The sequence below is a fragment of the Polyergus mexicanus genome, unplaced genomic scaffold (assembly GCF_030449975.1).
Source record: "Polyergus mexicanus isolate NDT 795.1 unplaced genomic scaffold, iyPolMexi1.0 SCAF_8, whole genome shotgun sequence".
Lineage (NCBI taxonomy): Eukaryota > Metazoa > Arthropoda > Insecta > Hymenoptera > Formicidae > Polyergus > Polyergus mexicanus.
In genome coordinates this window covers 914,960-933,620 of record NW_027223328.1, presented here as the reverse complement: position 1 = coordinate 933,620, position 18,661 = coordinate 914,960, and the positions used below count along the sequence as shown (strand labels likewise).

Below are 18,661 nucleotides of genomic sequence, written 5' to 3'. Positions count from 1 at the left end.
AATGGTATCTCTTGAAAAAAAAGATAACTCTTATAAATATAAATTGCAAAAAATATATTTTAAGGCTATATTAATATTATGAACACCGTTTATATATGAATAAATTTTTTTATTACAAAAATGATCTGTGTTCTAAATTCATATTATATTTCTATAGACAAACTAGGAATGAGATAGATACATTTTGCATCAAATGTACCGTAAAAACATAGATCGAAGATTGTGGAAAGTATGAATCTTTTGCCGGAAAATGTCGAAAATATTTTACGTAAAATAACGGACGTGGACAAGGGTGGGTTTGTCTGAAAACGACCATTCATGCGTACATAGTACCGTGGAGGAAGAGACGGCAACTAAATTACCATCTAAAATTTCTCGTATCATTTCCCGTACCATTCCTCTTATACCATGCCGTAAACAATCTTTCGGTAGGAGGACCTCGTTTACTCGTGAGCTGCATCGAACTTCGAAGGATATTCTATTGTTCGATGAAACAACGTCCGGTGTGTGAGCGGAAATAGTTAGTCCGTTTAGACAATAATTAGTCCTCAAGGGAAAACGACGACGGACGAAGGCAAGTGCTTAATTGCTACCCTCGGTAGCCGACTGTGGAAATAGGTGCTCCACTTGTTAGTGCCATAACGAGAAAGTGAGATAGAGGAAAAAGGTAGAACCTCATTGACCTTGCACGTTTGTTAACTTTGTCCAATCCCTTCGCGCTCTAGTATGCGTTTACATAATGAACGAGATTACAATCTAGCAAGAGTGGGCGGAATACGTCTGAAAAGTAATGATTCAACATATATTAATCAAGTAATCAGTTTGAATAAATTGATGTGTAAGTGACTTTTCTCGTTATACATGCATATAACATCAAAAAGTTAAATAAATTTCCAGTAATAGATGTACAATAATATTCTCATTATATGCAATATTAAATGTAAAAAGTGATATACGTAAAATTGCACATACATTCCGAGTTTTTGAAATAACCGCTCAAAATTTCAATACGTGAAAAGTTTTTCGCAGAAGATTGAATATATGGACAGATCACGTCTTCTTATCGTATTGTTGCGGCGAGAAGAAAAAAGTTTTGGAAACAGAGAAACATTATCGAAATATCGGCAAATAATGTCTGAAAGTTGATAGTTTTGGACGCTATGCGTGTGAAGAAAATTCGCAAAGTGAAATCGCAAAGATTTTCGTTTCACGCTTCACCGAGATCCTCATTTTGCGCTTGCGTATCCGGCAAACTTTCGTGGATGAAGCACACAATACATATTTAAAGTAATCCCGAATATATTCGAAGAATAATGCGAGGACATTCCAACGTACGACTTCGGCAAAGTATATTCGAGAGTAACGACGAATGTTTACATAAATGAAAGTCGGCCATAGATCAAAGCACAAAAGCTGAAAAAAGGCAAAAGATCACAATAATATATAAAAGTAAACTATATCCGATATCCATTGCAAATATTTCGCAAAAATGCTATTTACTCTGTTCATTAACAAATATTGTCAAATTTATATGTCAAACATTTTTTTATAAAATTATTAAAAGTGATATTATATAAAATATAATTTGCAAAAGATATATTACACAATTTTTCTTCTCTTTTTGGATAAACTATACACGCTAAAAGCGTAAAACGGCCAGTCATAAAGGAAACATACTACAAGTAAGATAAATGAAATGGAATGTTGCGAGGTGTAACCTGCTCGTAAATCAAGCAACAATTCCGGGATGAGTCGCCTTTAGTAATCTTTGTATTCTTTCTTATGTCTTTTGCCTTCTCATCATTGTGTGAAATCTGTTTTTTTTTTTTCATAATATAATCCCTTTTCAATAATAAATCAAAATAAAATATCATCGTTGGAAGAATCTAAAAAAGAATTCTTCTATGCAATCTGTGCTATTTTAAATTAATGATTGACAGATAAAAAAGTGCCTTCACATATACATGTCTTTTTACGTAACTTCTACGTAATTTTAGAGCACGCAAATTGTATCAAGCAAATTATGTCATTTAAAAACACTCTATCTTGATTGCGCAAATGAGATACATTTGAAAACGATGATAAAGCGTAACATGCGCGTTTGTGCTGAAAAATAAAGATGCCAAACTAAACGCTGAGACCTGTTTTATGTAACTCATTTTACTTGTCCGTATTTACTACAACGGTATGCACTAATCGGCACAGAGATCAAATAATGGGTCGCGATAAACAATGCAATGACCGTACGTCGTATCGATGAAATTGGAACATGAAATATCATTGCAGTTGTGCGTTCACGTTCATCGCTAAATCGCTGTTATCCATCGATACGGCGATCGCCGCCGCGTGTAATAACTCCTTAGGAGAATTCATATAGCGAAATATGAATTCCCCAACTGTCATGCTTTATCTACGTCACGAAAGAAACGCAGGACGATAATAACCGTCGCACCAGACGGGGAAAAAATCGACTCTGTCTGAGATCGCTGTCTTTGGTACGGAAGACACGTAAACCACGCGACATTGTAAAAGTCCCAGACAGGGCGACGACAGTTGCCAGCGTCTCCGTCGACCGGGCTTGGAAAAGCGGGAGGAATGGCATAAAAAAAAAAAAAACGGTGAAACGCGGTGCAGAGCATGCTCAATGGTCGGGGGAAGGCTTGATAAATTGGGTTTCTCGCGATTACGATGCCGTTAGACGACGCTCGTACAATCCGCGAGACTAAAGGATTCCCCGCTTCCCTCTTCACGTCTCACCATAGAGCTTGAGAAATTTTCATGCTGTTCCATGTCCTGGGAATTCCTGACGTATCTCATTTGGTTAAAGTACGGTGATAAAGAATTTGTCATAAATTGTCGCAATTTGTGTATATAAAGGTTGAACACAACGAAGATAAAGCGTACGCGTTTTTAATTGAATAATTGATACTAAGAATCTAGAAATAATTACGTTATAAATAATAAAATAATAAATATGATAATAATAACAATATTTCAATCTACAAATATTACTTTTGTAGGAGATATAACAAAAGATTGAAACAGTATCACCGCTTAACTTCATTCAAACCGTGAATAATGAAGAATGTTCGTTTAATTAAATATATTGATGATATATATATGTATACACACATAATCGTGAAGAATAGAAGGTTACAATTGATAGAATTTACGAAAAAAGTTATTTTGTAAAATAATTAACATTTCACGATTATAATGGAGATGATAATAACAGGTTAAATAATATATTATTAGCTATTTATTATAATTAAAGCTATTAAAATATTCAAAAAGTAGACCGAAATTTGTATACTTTTATATTAAGTAAAAGTCCTAAACTAATTTTCCTAATTTTTCATATTATCAAAGAATTAATTGCTTTTCGCGAGAAAATCTATAAAAATCTTCAATTATTCGTAATTTAAAAATAATTACTTATATAAAGTTGATATGTTTATTTAAAAAATTACTCGATTAGTCAAATTAATCTAAAAGAATAAATTCACAAGAAAATCTATTTTATAAAAATGTATTTTAGACACAGATCCTATATACATAATGTATAATGTAATGAAATTTTCTTTATATATATAATTATATAATATTGCAGATATTGTCTGTAAGGTATAGAGGAGATATTTATACGAAACGATCAATCTGATATTAACACAAATGCTCAAATACATATGCTTCAGCGCAGACCAATGCCGACTAAAGGAAGCTTACACATTATGTTCTGAACCATTTCGAATGTTGCAACGTGACGTGAAATGTAATTTAGGATCTATATCCTTCGACTGGTTTAACTAACCGTGCGATTGTATTCGCAGCTGCGGTTTGCAGATGCGATTGCTACAGCTACAATCTCATTTACAAATTTATCAAAGGAATAACTCAGAGATATGAACCTACATCGACCTACCATTATGTATCTTCTACGCGCAAGACACAATACAATCAATCCCCATATTACCCTTCCGTAGATAATGAGCTTCCTCACTCATCAATAAATGTACTATCACATTCCAAATCTCAATGAAAAACTCCAAACACAATAGAAGTAGAAATATCACGTCACAATTATTATTTTTCTCTATCCAGCATAGCTAAACCTTTAGAAAAATATAATAATCACGATAATCTGATATTCATAAAAACGCAAGAAATCTAAATGAGCTTTCATGCAATTCATTCATACAAAACTCGGAAACTATATATTTGGACTCCATTCATTCTCCATTGCGGTATTCCAGAACAATGAAATTAACATTTCTCTTTCTCTCTCTCTCTCTCTCTCTCTCTTTCTCTTTCTCTACTTGTCTTATGTGAGACTCTTCCAATTACCTCATAAATACGATGAAATATGTCGAGAAATTTAATTTAAAAGAGATTCCGAGCAATTTTCTTGTATCTCGTACAATTTTCAAAAATATCTAATCGATACGTGTATTGCGTATCGGCAACATTAACTTGCTAATATTGAACACCCTGGTTCTCTAAGGAAATATATCTATGTAAGTTTTTCATTATTTTCTATGCAACGTGTGCACGTGCGTTGCGTTCAGAGTACAATCTCGATTTAGATGCGATTACAGATGGTATTTTGTATGATCCAATAATATAAACGAGCATGATGCACTTTTCTTATGAAATAAACACTGTGATATGCAAATACATTTTTACGTAAAATTTCAGCGATAAGATCAGTCTGATAATGCGGGAACAAATTTCCGGTTGTCATGTATAATGGTATTAGGTTCACGCGAGGTAGTCATCCTCAGTATATTACGACAACAGGATTAAATACAGGGCTAGATTTCTCTCGCGTTCTTTAATTATCATTCGTATGCACAAATGAATCCAATTGTTGGCTGAGTTTTTCGTTAGCAGCGAAAGTCTCGCAGAATTCAAGAATATTTCGGGAGAGATATCGATCACACGTTCGTTCAGTACGCGTTTAATTTGAAAAAAATCTTTTTTATCAGGAAAGTTACGATCTTTCGTTATCAAAGATGAGTTGCTATTTAATTCCGGAAAATCACACTTATATTAGATTATTGGAGCGCATTCACTTTCAGTATTAAGTGCTTAAAGCCTTGCATTAGGCTTTCGCGTTAAAGGATTCGTGTTTACTGAAACGCTCTGTAAACTTAAGCTGACAATGAACAGCAAGTAGATTTATCTGAAACTTTGCGATACGATGACCTTAACGGTAAACGTATTGCGATGAAGTGCAGTTGCACCGGAAAAGATTTTGATGTTTGATATAATGCTTTTATATAATAATTTAATTTAAATATATATATTTTCTTTTGTATGCACAATAAAATAAAATAAAATGCATCCGTTTTTTTTTGTGTTTTTTTTTTTTTGGTAAAAGTAGATTTTTATATTTTTGAATAAATATGTACTCTTTAAATTTTAGCTTAAAGTGTAACATTAAGAATAAGCATTCGGAAGTCCTAAGTTAGCTATTGATTTTCTAATCTCTATATTTTAAGATAATTCATATCTAAAATCAAAGCCGTAACTCCGAAACTGATATTATATACATACACATGATAATGCAATATATAAGTATATTAAATTCGATAAATTATTTATCTCTTTCTTTAAAAAATTAATTTGCTTTCTATCGTTATTAGGCAATAATCAGAAAGTTACGAAAAATCACTGCGCTTACTTATTTTCTCTCATATATGTACTACGTGCTGTTCAGAAATTGTTATTAAATTTATCGAAAGCGCCGTCTCTGTCTTCATTATGCAGCCGCACGTGGATCCTGGGGATTATAACATCTACGTCTATCGGTCCGTTTAAATATGCGGAATAAATCGCGCAACCTCCAAGGGAGAAGCAACGAACAATATTATCTCTCTCATCTTACTCGGACAATAGATGACATGCTGCAAATGTGCGAATGCGCTTTACCTGCGAGTGCGAATGATACTCGGTGCCGGCGCCGTTTGGGAATCTGAATCGGAATGGGCTGTGCACAGGGCAATTGAGGCGAAATGGGCTCTCTGCGGGCAGTCTGGGCGGTGGATGGGTGTGCGGGCCAAAAATCACGCAGTCCATCGGCATCGGGCGTCCAGGGGCATGATCGAGAGATCTGCAGGAATAGTTCACGGGCGGTCGTACGGCTGAATGCTCGATCGGTGGTCTGTTAGAATGTTGCGCTTCGTGCTGCCGATGCTCCAGCAGCCGCGATACGTGCTCGACCGAACGACAACCGTGCTCGTGAGGCCTTCCGAAGTGATCGTGCACGTAACTGGCGTGATCCTTCAACCGGCAGGGATGCTCGATCGCGCGCATCACACGACGATCCATGCCGCTCCCCATGGCACCCGACGATATCGAGGAGGACGTAGCGATAGGATGATCAACGACCGATCGCGGTTGTTCCGTACGGATTTGCTCCATCGATCTGCTCATTCCTTCCATCGGTCTCATGGACTGATGATGCTCGACGGATGCTCGCATCGGATCAGACGGCGGCTGACGTATGACGGAATCGATCGATCTCATCGATTCCATTGATCTCATCGCCTCGGTCGAACGCATGCCGTGCTCGAACGGCCGCATCGGCGAAGGATCGGTCGATCGGCATGACCTCTCCCAGCATCGTGGTACTGTGGCTGTACCACCGCCTCCGCCTCCGCCGCTGCCGCCACCGTGACCTTGAGGCACCCAACCGCCCGCGTACGGATGATCCATTGCCGTCGCGAGCCGCCGTTAGCGCGCTCGTACTTACGGATCTCGTAGCCACATGGCCCTGTCCGGTGCCATGATCCGTTCTTAGCCGACGTGACGGATTGACGTTTCGTCGCCGCCGCCGTCGTCGTCGCGCACTGTCACTCGCGAGGGTTGATCCGCGCTGTCGCTGACGCGTCACGACGCGTCACATCGTGCGCCTTGCGAGGCGCGCTTCGGATCGGCGAACAAGAACGGGCATAGAAGAGAAATCGACCGCGCGATTCGCGTGATATACAGACCGTAGGGAAGAAACACGACCGAGACGAAAGAGCACGCGGAAATAATGCGAGGACAAGATAGACGCGAGAGAAGAGGACGAGACCGAGAGACAACGCGAACACGAGCGGAATGTGAGACGAGTAGAAAAAAAAAAATCAAGAAGCGCGCAACAAAAGTGAAATGTCGACTATCCAATGGTCTCGCGAACGAAGAAAAAGTTGGAACGACGGAAAAAGCCGTGTGCGAGTGCGGCAGCGATGGAAAATCGACGCATCGCGATGCCGCGCTCCCCAACACTGAACCTCGCAGCCTCGACTGCCGCGCAGTCCCTCCACGCAAACCAACCAACCGACCCACTATCCTCGACGGCCACCTACCCGCCACCTAGTCATCCCTCCTACACGTACACCCTTCCATAGCCTGGCATGTCTCATCCGCCAGCATCACCAACCCCTCAACGGCAACGCGGCTCTTCTTCATCCCTCTGGACTGCAATGTTCGCCCACCGCCTCCGGTTCAACTCTCCTCCCGGTTCCACCGACTTTCTTCTCCGAACTCAGCCGCAATTCCCCCTTTCTTCCCTTTTCCATAAGGTGCCGCTTCTTCTCCATGATCTCCCACTCTTGCTTTTCATCCTCTCACTGTCTCTCAGGTTTCTCTTCATGCCATAAACAACCACCGAATTCGACAATTATCGTTTCTTCTTCTTTCCTCGTTCGAAACTACTCATCTTCTCTGTCGCGACGCGTTTCTTCACTATTTTCTTCGAATAATATTTTTCTTAATTTTCTCCGTTTTATCTCGATGGCATTTTTTTCGTTATACAAAAAGCCAAGTTAAAATAAATTGAGAAACGTATCGAAAACTCAAGGCATTGATCTAGAGCAGAAGAGGCTAATGTGCATGATTGGAGACCGAATATCGGGGACTGTAGTATGCGTCCCATACGCCGAAGGTGCGTGAATGAAAAACGATCGATCGATTCCTTTACGGGTAGGTGGCTCTCCTGACGCTACATCTCTCATTCCCCAATATATATAACATCCCCAATTTCTGTGTCGTTGCTCAAACGAATGCTCTTAGAGCTACTAATTATATATATATATATATATACGTAAGCTTTTCACGTCACACTGTAACTCTCGTGTCTCTTCTTCAACTTTCAATTTAAATTAATGACAAGCATCGTTGAGTTGTGATGTTGGTACAAAGTAAGTTATTTATTTAAGCGATACACTTATAAAGAGACTTGGAAAGTCCAAAATTTGAAATTATCTTTGACCATAATTGTATTGACAGAAAAGATATGAATAATTTATAAATTTCTAAGAAGGAAGCTATGACTTAATATATAATTTAGCTTGAATTCGGGAGCCCATGATCCCAATGTAAATAATATATAAAAGTCGAATGTTCCCCTACATGATTGAATAATATTTCTTGGAACATCAGTAAAAAAACTATGCTAACAAATATTTTACAAATATATACAACGGAAATACGTGCGCCTCCTGATCGAGACATAATGAGCAACATACAGAGAATATTCTGACTTCCATCGCATTATTTTTTAATGACAAACTCATTGATTAGTTTAAAGTTGAATTTCTCTATCAAAAATATCGAAAGTGATTATAATTTGTAATACATTTGCCATTATAAATATTTTTAATTAATGATGTAACTAAGCCTTAAATAAAAATTGTATTTTTAAAAATCAATTTTAGATATCGACTACCAAATTTTTAAAAATTATACAATAAAAGAGAGAAATTCTCTATATAACAATTATTTTAGGATTTAAAAATAATAAAATTTTCCAGATCCGGAGCAAATAAAAAAGTAAAGTATCGAAAATTTATTCTAATAAAAATGTACCATTCATAGAATGTATTTTTTCATTCAAATTGATATTTGGCAGAATAAAGTTTAGTCAAATCGAACAAATTTTTTCTCACAATACAATCGATACAATAGGGCATTCATACTCGATACAAATTAGCGCGCCTCTTGTTAAACTTCTATGATCGAATAGCTATACTTGTAAAAATGTTCAATCTACATTGATAAAACTCAACTACGCACAATAAAGAAGGTTTCTATCAATTGCGCACAATACGCAATATTTCGATTATTAGATTATCAGAGATACCACTTGTGCCTATAATAAATCGAACAAAATTTTGAAGTAATATCCAATTTCTTCATATATATGTAACTCAACGCAAAAAAGTTGCAACCTAAAAATGGAAATTTTTTTTCCAATTAAGTTTTAATGTTAATACACAACAAAATCCCGTATTTGGTAATTATTTTCAAGTATTCTTCTTTATATATAATACAAAAATGTAATTATTCAAATGTTTAGTATTAAAAAAAAGTATAGTCGATAGAAAAAGAAATTGTTGTTATGAATAGATCGATAGAGAATTCATTTAAGAATAATATTTGATGGTATATATCATATTTTATACTACTTTGATTGGCTATTTTGGTTGGATACAATAGAAAGTTATGCGAATCACTTCTTTTTAAATCGAAATGATGCAAGTCGAGTTTCCACCTGCAAGCTAAACAGGCATTTGCCATTACATCCTGCATTCTGAATAATTCATTGCTTGACACGAGTGAAGTAACCCTTAAATGTATTCAGTTACCATTTGGTAACAATGCTAATTTCCTATGCACAGGGTGCACTCGCAGTAATCGGAGCAGTTTTGGTATCCGATACTGAAAATGCTTGCTCAGTTTGAAATATACGTAGTTTGAAAAATATTGCGTCTTCACATACACATACAAACCCGCTTCTATTTTCTTTAAATTACTTTATAAATATACTATATGTAAATACATAATCCTTAATAAACGTTAACGCAATCAAAGATTTTTTGTTCATCTATTGAAATATACCAAACCCAAAGTTTATTAAAAATTCATAGACCGAGTTGATAATAATTTCTGTATGGTCACGCTTACGTTTCCCAGCGAAAACATGACACACTAACCTACATTCAAAGGTTGACCTATATCTCGATGTAGCGAATCGAAAAAATACTACGTCGCAAAGTCTTGCGCATTCTGATTTTAAATCTGAGACAATATATTTCATTGTTTATAAAATTGCGATTATCTAATTACTGAAATAACTATTATCATATCTTCACGATAAATTTTGCAACAAAGTAAAATAAAAATTCCAATTTTTTTATGCAATCAATATAAAATATACAATCAAATTAAAATATCTATTGCGTAGATAAAAAGTTTTGACGTTGTATAATTTTGTATCTCTGCTGCCTTCTATTAACTGCATTGCACACGCGAAATAAATTATTCAAAGATTCAAGATCCATACTTGTATTGAAGAGAGATTGCGGAATTTAGCACATATCATTAATATGTATTTATATACAGCACATTACAACACGAATCGCATTGTGTGCGTGTGTGTGTCTTGTATGTATGTGTGTATGTATAATATGTATAATGTAGATATAAATAAATCCATAAAACAGTGATCAATGGCGCTCTATTAATGTGTAAAAGAATTTATGAAAATTTTATCATATAACCTATTTAATCAATGAAATCAGTCACTGATAAGTTCACGATACTATAATTATAAATATTCTATGTAATTAATATTTTATAAACTAATTATATCTCAGAGGACAAAACACTCTAATTTATCCCGGTAATCCATTGTGTTTTCTACAAAATTCTGTTACTAATTGCACTCAAGTACGTTACTCATTTAAAATGTCCTTGCTCTATTTATAAGATCTTGGTGCTATTTGCGAAATGGAAATGCTTGCCAAAGTTTAGTCTTATCGTTTATAAAATTTATATTCTCTATGAGAGAAAGAGAAAGATAACATGCAGATAATATAGAGAAGATCGAAACCAAGTTATTTGTAACATAAAAATATTTAAAAATCAAGTCGTTGTATAAAATTGTTTTTTTTTTATTATTATCCTAATATTTTAAATTCTTTCTATATTGCAACACTATATACTTGTATCTTGTCGTAATAGATAATTGCTGTGTTACAATTGTGTATATTTTAAAAATAATCTAGACAATTGCATATTTTTTATTATGATAAAAAAATAACTTTTTAATTATAAAATAATATTATTTAATTGATAGATAAAATAATTTATTTATAATATGATGACATAAGGTATAGACTTATGTCTATAAGTCCTTACGTCGTAAGCGAGGTCTGACCAAACCGTGTTTTTACTACTGTACGTTTTTAATCACGTCTGAATCAGCATTTTACTTAATTTCCACAATATATACTATATGTTACAATAAAAATCTTCAATACAAATATATAATTATGGTAAATATTATAGACTTACGTCTATAAGTCCTTACGTCGTAAGCGAGATCTGACCAAACCGTGTTTTTACTACTGTACGTTTTTAATCACGTCTGAGTCAGCATTTTACTTAATTTCCATAATATATACTATATGTTACAATAAGAATCTTCAACACAAATGTAAAATTAAGATAAATATTATAGACTTACGTCTATAAGTCCTTACATTATAAGCAAAGTCTGACCAAATCGTGTTTTTACTACTGTAGGTTTTTAATCACGTCTGAGTCAGCATTTTATTTAATTTCCACAATATGTACTATATGTTACAATAAAAATCTTCAACACAAATGTAAAATTAAGTTAAATATTATAGACTTACGTCTATAAGTCATATCATAAGCGAAGTCTGACCAAATCGTGTTTTTACTACTGTAGGTTTTTAATCTCGTCTGAGTCAGCATTTTACTTAATTTCCATGATCTATACTATATGCTACAATAAAAATCTTTGACACAAATGTATAATTAAGGTAAATTGGAGGTATTGTAAGCTGGTATTGTGTAGATCGCGAAAAATCAAAGAAAAACCAGTAAAAGTATGAATGCATGAAATTAAAAGATTCAAAAGTTATGAATATAATTTCAATTATATTCAATTTGTACATCTTGATTATTAATATTCTAATAATCTAATTATATTTTAATTATATTTTAATATTCTAATAATTCTATATTAACAGAACAATTTAAAATAAATTTTAAAAAATATTTTGCTTCTCATCAGAATCAACATCTGCAAATTTATGTGCGGCGTAAATTATATTAAGTAACTTTTGATAATGTTTATATATTTTAAAATCTTCGCGAGATTGTGATAAGTAAACTTAAAAAAATGTTTGCAAGTATTATCTCACGTTATTGTAAATTCTCAAACTTAACATATTTTCATGGAAAACTCTTATTAATATCTGCTTACATATCGCGTTAACATTATTTTATACGCTTTCATACAAGGACAACGTCTCTTCGCCTTTGCTCTATATCTCCCGCGCCATCATAAAATGTTAATATCGTACTCTTTTGTGCTTACTTCATATATACATCAAAGTTTTCATAAACGAATATCTAATGTCAAAAATACAAAGTATAAACTTTTATAATATATGCGTTCGACATTTCTCATATTTTCCGGCGGCTAATCGCTCTATCAAAGTAATGCAATAAATTAAGTTAGCAAATTCACATAAGTTTGTAGTATTATTTCAGTATAATTCAAAATATTAAAAGCTGTCTTTTATAAAAGACGAAAAGCGATAGCATGTATCCTTTAATCTTCCAGTTGGTACTTATTTCAAACTTTTTTCGTATTCTAAACTTTAATGCGAGAACACGACTAACTTTAATCTGTGTTTAATTAATAACTTTAAGAACTTCTCGCTTTCAGAAATATCTGAACTCGGCCTTTGCAAATTATCTTCATTTATTACGGCCATCATTTTATCCCTTCTTTTCACGTGTCTTAATCACGAAAAGCTAAATTAGCAGTAAATAAGTCAAACTGAATTATCATATTACGCAAATAATTACTGATTTTATTAGCATAAAAAAGATATACAATTTATTATCAAAAAAATAAAATTTTTTTAACAAGTGACAAAATTTTAAAAATTTTTGGAACAATTATTTATCTATAAACTCTAAGTAATTAGAGCCTGAAAGATCAATTAATTATTCTCTTATAAAACTTTCAAAGTTACTGTAAATACAAAATATTTATTATGGACATTTATTTTAGTGATTCTCTTAAAACTTACATTTTATAATATATTTTAGCAAAGAATTAGAATTGAATCAACTATTTGATATATATTTCTAATAAAAAATTTCTTATATATCAAACAATACGTGAAAAATATGAAGTTTTATTAAATTTAATAATTATTATAAGTTTGTATATATTATATAGAACTGTCAGCTTGAAAAATTCAGACAATCTTCAATTAGCAATTTCACAAATAATTCATCTATCTCTCATTGCGTCACCTATCTCTGATTCACAGTAAAATACGCGCGCAATCAAATACACATTAAATACCTAGAGAGGCGAACGATTTTCGATTTAGTTCTGTGGCTTGTGTAGTAATGTCATACGACGACCAGGCTAGTGAAAATAATAGTCTTTATTCGGACTAAGGAATCATTAGTTATCGGTAATGTAATTTAAATTGCAAAGTCATTTATAAAAATTTATATAAATTTTATCAAGGATTAATCAAAATTCATATAAATCTACATTATATAACAAACTTCTGTCACGTATAATAATATCTTTTAAATTAGCAATATTTATAATTATGTAGTTTAGGGACGTCTTCACAGATTTTAATATACCTTGATATATTATCAAAAATATGGTCCTGAGTAATGTTGGAAAGGTATTATCCGTCGCTTGTTGTTTATTAAAAAATTATTAACGAAATAAGTTTAATGAATAGAACGTAATTTAAAAATAAAACATTAATATTCAAAACAATAAATATTCACTTGGGAATTAGTAATTTTTATTGTAATTCATTTTACAAACCAATAATTTAAAAGAAAAAATTACAATAATCAAAGTTTCGATACATAAATCTATCTTCCTTCCTAGTTCCCGAATAACTCGCTTCGGCAAAGTATTTATTTTTCCAGTCTAGTAACATCAATCAGTTATTTCAAGCTCTGTTAAATACGTAGGAAGTAGGAGGTTATATCTAGAGAAACTTCGAAGAAACTCTTAAGAATTACGGCCAGCTTAAAAAGCATATATAGCTATTATTGAAGCCAAAGATAGTGACGTAAATAAAAATACAATCTGTCTCAAAAAATCTATTTGTTTCATAGCCAAATGCGAAGTTTCGAAAAATCAGATCTTTTGTAAAGAATGTATTATTTACGTATAAAAGAATGAAAGTTTGATATTGTTCTAAAGATTTGCGTTCTAAACTTTTCGACGATAGGATATTTCGAACATGCACATCGACCAATTCTGATTCCATTCTATAAAATATGAATTTATATATTTCGCGATGTCAACGCTGAAAGAAGCAATTCAACATCACTAGCTATAGTACGGACAAAAGTACACGCGTGTATTGGTAAGCGATACGTACGCGTGAACATACGCGAGGTAGAACTTAGAGTTGCACTCGTCGAAGATTAATGACGCGATCGATCGTGCACGTCTGCGTCTCGCTTTCAAAGAAGAAGTAATAAGGAAAGATGGATACGCGAGAGCTTACACTATTTACGTGTAAACACCGAGAGAAAGACGACGGCACGGCAAAAAGGAATGTCTCTTGCTTCAGAACTGGACAGATACTTATTGAAGCCAATTAAGAGAATTTTAATTACGTACGATTATATAAGTTCAATCAAAGACATAATTCTTTAATTACCGCCAGCGTAACCGTTCGCGATATATCATCGTTATACTGGGTTCTCCTGCTATCACGTGTCGCCTCGATTTATCATATCCTCAGCCAAGGTTGCAAGATCACCAAATAAAGACTGCAAATCCGGATGTAAATAATTCAAGAGGCAGCACAATACAATGGTACCATTATAGCCGTACCATTGAGATTGCGAACTCAAATAAGTATATTCTGTAACGATGAGAAAGAAGAGCAATTAAATCTGCAAGCGGAATTCCGCTAGAAAAGAAAGAAATGCTCCCTTGACAATCGTTAAAAATCGGAGAGGAAGAACTTCCGGTATATGATGATCTCCATTGTCTAGAATTTAGAATGAAAAGTACATCAATTTCTCCGATAGAACCAGAACAGTGGAATCAGAGAACTTTCAATGTTTTTTACATTTTTCTAATCGTCGAAAACGTGTAACTTTACGAGATTATCACGCGAACATGTTTTATAGTATAACTAAATAATTTGTCTATAATCTGCGGCAATCCGCGAATTCTTGTACAGTTTCTCAGCGGACATTAGTGATATACAATGTGTTCTAGAAACTTTGCCAAGTTCAATTTAGTAACTGGCACCGTAAGTCCGTATATATAAGTGTAGTAGCGTTTTGTAGCTAAAAGCTTGAGAAGTGAATTAACACGTTTTTACCTAGTTCATCCTTCATACGCTTGCGACACATTTAACACACAGAGATGCTACTTAATTAGAAAATATATTAAGACAACGAATTCGGATACTGGTCGTCTTGAGACACACGCTCTAGTTTAATGTCATATATGCGCTTTTGCACATCTATAGAAATGAGATCGCGAAGTGAAATTCCCAAGAATACTAATTAGATTTATTACTATTTTTCATTCTAAATATTATGTGCAAAAATTTAATTATATTATTTTATATGACTATTAAAAATATGAAAAAATATAGAAATAATTTTTTTATCATTAATTCTTGTTATAAAAAAAAGGAAAAAAATAGGAAAATAGAAGAGAATTGAAAAGGAAGTGAAATTAAGATAAATGATTAAAACTGTTCTTCATGACACAAAGGTATGTTTCGCGAGATAAACAAAATACTTCCTAGTTATGTCATGCTGCCCGTATTACATTTGTTCGTTTTAACATGCGTTTCAGAGATACCGCTGCTTTCGTTTTGTTCCTATGCGAGCGTAACGCACAATGTGCTACAATATATCTCCCCTTTATGCATTCCGTAACACGCTAGGTTAAAGTGCACAATTTTTCTCGTTCCCCTATATTTTATTCTTCATCATTTATTTTATCAAGAATTTTCAAACAGACACTGCCGCGGCGGATCTGCTCATGGTTCATTTAAATGTGACAGTGTAATGATTTACGACGGGCTTTTTGCGGGACCTCGCGCGACGAATATAATTCAAAGGTCAATCAATAATTGATAACCCTAATAAATTGAATCTCATTGTAATTCAATTACCGTTTGCTTCCGCTTTTAATCATCGAGGCTCCGTGCGACGATTACCCGCGCATTGACCGCGGCTGCAATCAACGTGCAGTGCACACAGTATCTATGCATAGCGCTTGAAATTATTAATAAGAGGCAAATAAGGGACGCAGAGATTATTATGAGTGGACGAAGAAAAATACGGAATAATCGATGCACGTGCTCATTAAAATTATTATGTATATTACGTTATTGATGTTCATTCAATGCACTACGAGCAATCGCGATTACTTTTGCATGAAACGAAAATCTGACGCAACTCATACAATCATGTTAAAACGTTTGAGCGAACGAGCACTTCAAATATTTAACATAGAGAATTCCAACAGCATCCCGTATTAATCCGTAGAGAAAGAGAATCGCAATTAATATTTTAGTAAACATATGAGAGACGTGCTTAGTTTCATTATATCTAGATCGTCTCTTCTATGTAATTAGCATAAAATATCATCTAATCAATGTGTGATCTAAATATCGAAATTAATCGAAATAGCAGAAAGCTTTAAACATATATAATAGTTTTATATATGTATAAATATTGTACTTTCTAGTGCATAGCATAAATCATTTGTAGTAAAAAATAGCATTAAAAAAATAATAATTCAAGAATAAAAATAATTCACAAGAATTGATTTGGTTTTAGCTGATTACAGCAATTATATTATCCTCATAAATATTTCAATTATGTTAGTATGAAGCTGTATCGTTTGCAAATATACTAAATTTTATACTCATAAAAGCGATTGATCTAACACGCTTTTTAGCATTGTCATGCTATTAAAGCACAACTCATCTCTTATCTAATTGCGACTAAATGTTTCGATAAGAATTATATCGTATCATGAAATAACGTAAGATTATTGCAAAATTCTAATTGCAATTCATTAAAAAAGCTGAGCATGAAAATGTCAAACGGAAAGCCATCGGTCACGGGAATTTCAATGGATTTTACAGAGAGTTCGATATTAACAATAATAAATTTAGCGTAAATAATTTATGTGCGCGAGTAGAGCTCTTAATATTTAAATTAGGTTTAACTGAAAGTAAAAATATATAATGAAGAGAGAGAGAGAGGACGCGATAAGATAAATTCATTAAATAAACAAAGTAAAATAGAATCAATGCAAGCTTCCATGTCAGACGTTTGCATATATAAATACTGCTGTTCTAGTGCTAATTATTACAAAGTATCTTAATATGAAATTAATAAAATCGATTGGTGCAATTATATTTAAAAGATTCGATTTAAAAAACAGCAGTATAGTATATGTGTGTAATAAAAGGAAAATATAAAAATGTGTTTTTTTACCTATTTTTATACGAGAAGAGAGAATATCTTGCGAATGAATTTCAAAAGATGACTTCACTTACCTGCAAAATAAAAATAAAATACTTCAGAATAATTGTAATATGCAAGCACAAAGTATAAAAAATATCCTTATAGATATATCGTAGCAAAAAAATAAGTAATCCTCTTGACTAAAGCTGCGCCGTTCTATTCAATTTTCAAAACATTCCGGCGAACATGTGTCATTCATTTAATAACATATCTACGTGTAATTTATATACGGTACCAACTGGCCTAATTTTCTCGTCCGAAGGGCAGGTGAGATTCGCAGCAACGAGAATTAATGTTGCAACAAACAGGTCGCATTTAGGTTGGCAAGTAATGAATCAACAGTCAGACCCGTAGCTACCGTTCAACATCAATAATTGGAACAGCGAACGATGTTTGTGTGTTCCTTGCACTGGAGAATTGAATTACGGCTTTCATAATCTTGTCAAACTATGCACTTGCAATACTCTGTTGCCCTACGCATTATTAGTTTGACAATTTTGCGTATGTATACGGTATGCGTATTATGAATTCGTAGACGTCTTATTGTATATTGTCGTTTATACACACAATCATTTATAATTCTTTTATATCTGAAGTTTCTCTCTCTATTTCTCTCTTAAAGATGAATAAACAAAATCCAATTTTAATTTATGAGATTACCGGAAACACGTTTTTAAAATAAACTGTTTATAATTAGCAATCCGTATCTTGTCAAAAATTATCTTATAAGCTTGATTTCTTTTTTTCCTCTACATTACATTACATTTTAAAGTCTAATAGATCTAAATTTTTAGATGACAATAAAATAGCAATTTTATTTCTATATCTTTATTTTACAAGAATTTCCATATAAGCAGATCTTTATTACGTTTTAATTAAGCAAGGTTAAATAGAATTTGTTGTATTATAAATCGTTCGTAAAGATGTATGAATTAGATGCAGTATAAGCCATACAGCGAAATCTATGATAATCATACTTCAATTAACAAATTAAAGAATTATGCTGTCAATTACAGCGTGCATAAATCGTTTTAACTTTACAGCTAACTATAAGTGAAAGTCATAAAAT

General features: G+C 33.3%; 1 protein-coding gene across 13 annotated transcripts in view; it reads right to left on the bottom strand.

Annotated features, from left to right (window-relative positions):
• Positions 1 to 18,661, bottom strand: part of Cask (peripheral plasma membrane protein CASK) — a 168,264-nt gene that overhangs the window by 97,486 nt on the left and 52,117 nt on the right. The window contains exon 1 of one of the 13 annotated variants that reach the window (XM_070300677.1): positions 5,932 to 8,001. The exons of the other annotated variants lie outside the window; for them this stretch is intronic. Coding sequence (XP_070156778.1) covers positions 5,932 to 6,717 — 786 coding nt within the window. The 5' untranslated portion in view covers positions 6,718 to 8,001. Of the gene's footprint in view, positions 1 to 5,931; positions 8,002 to 18,661 lie in introns of those variants that run through there. 13 annotated transcript variants of the gene reach the window in all.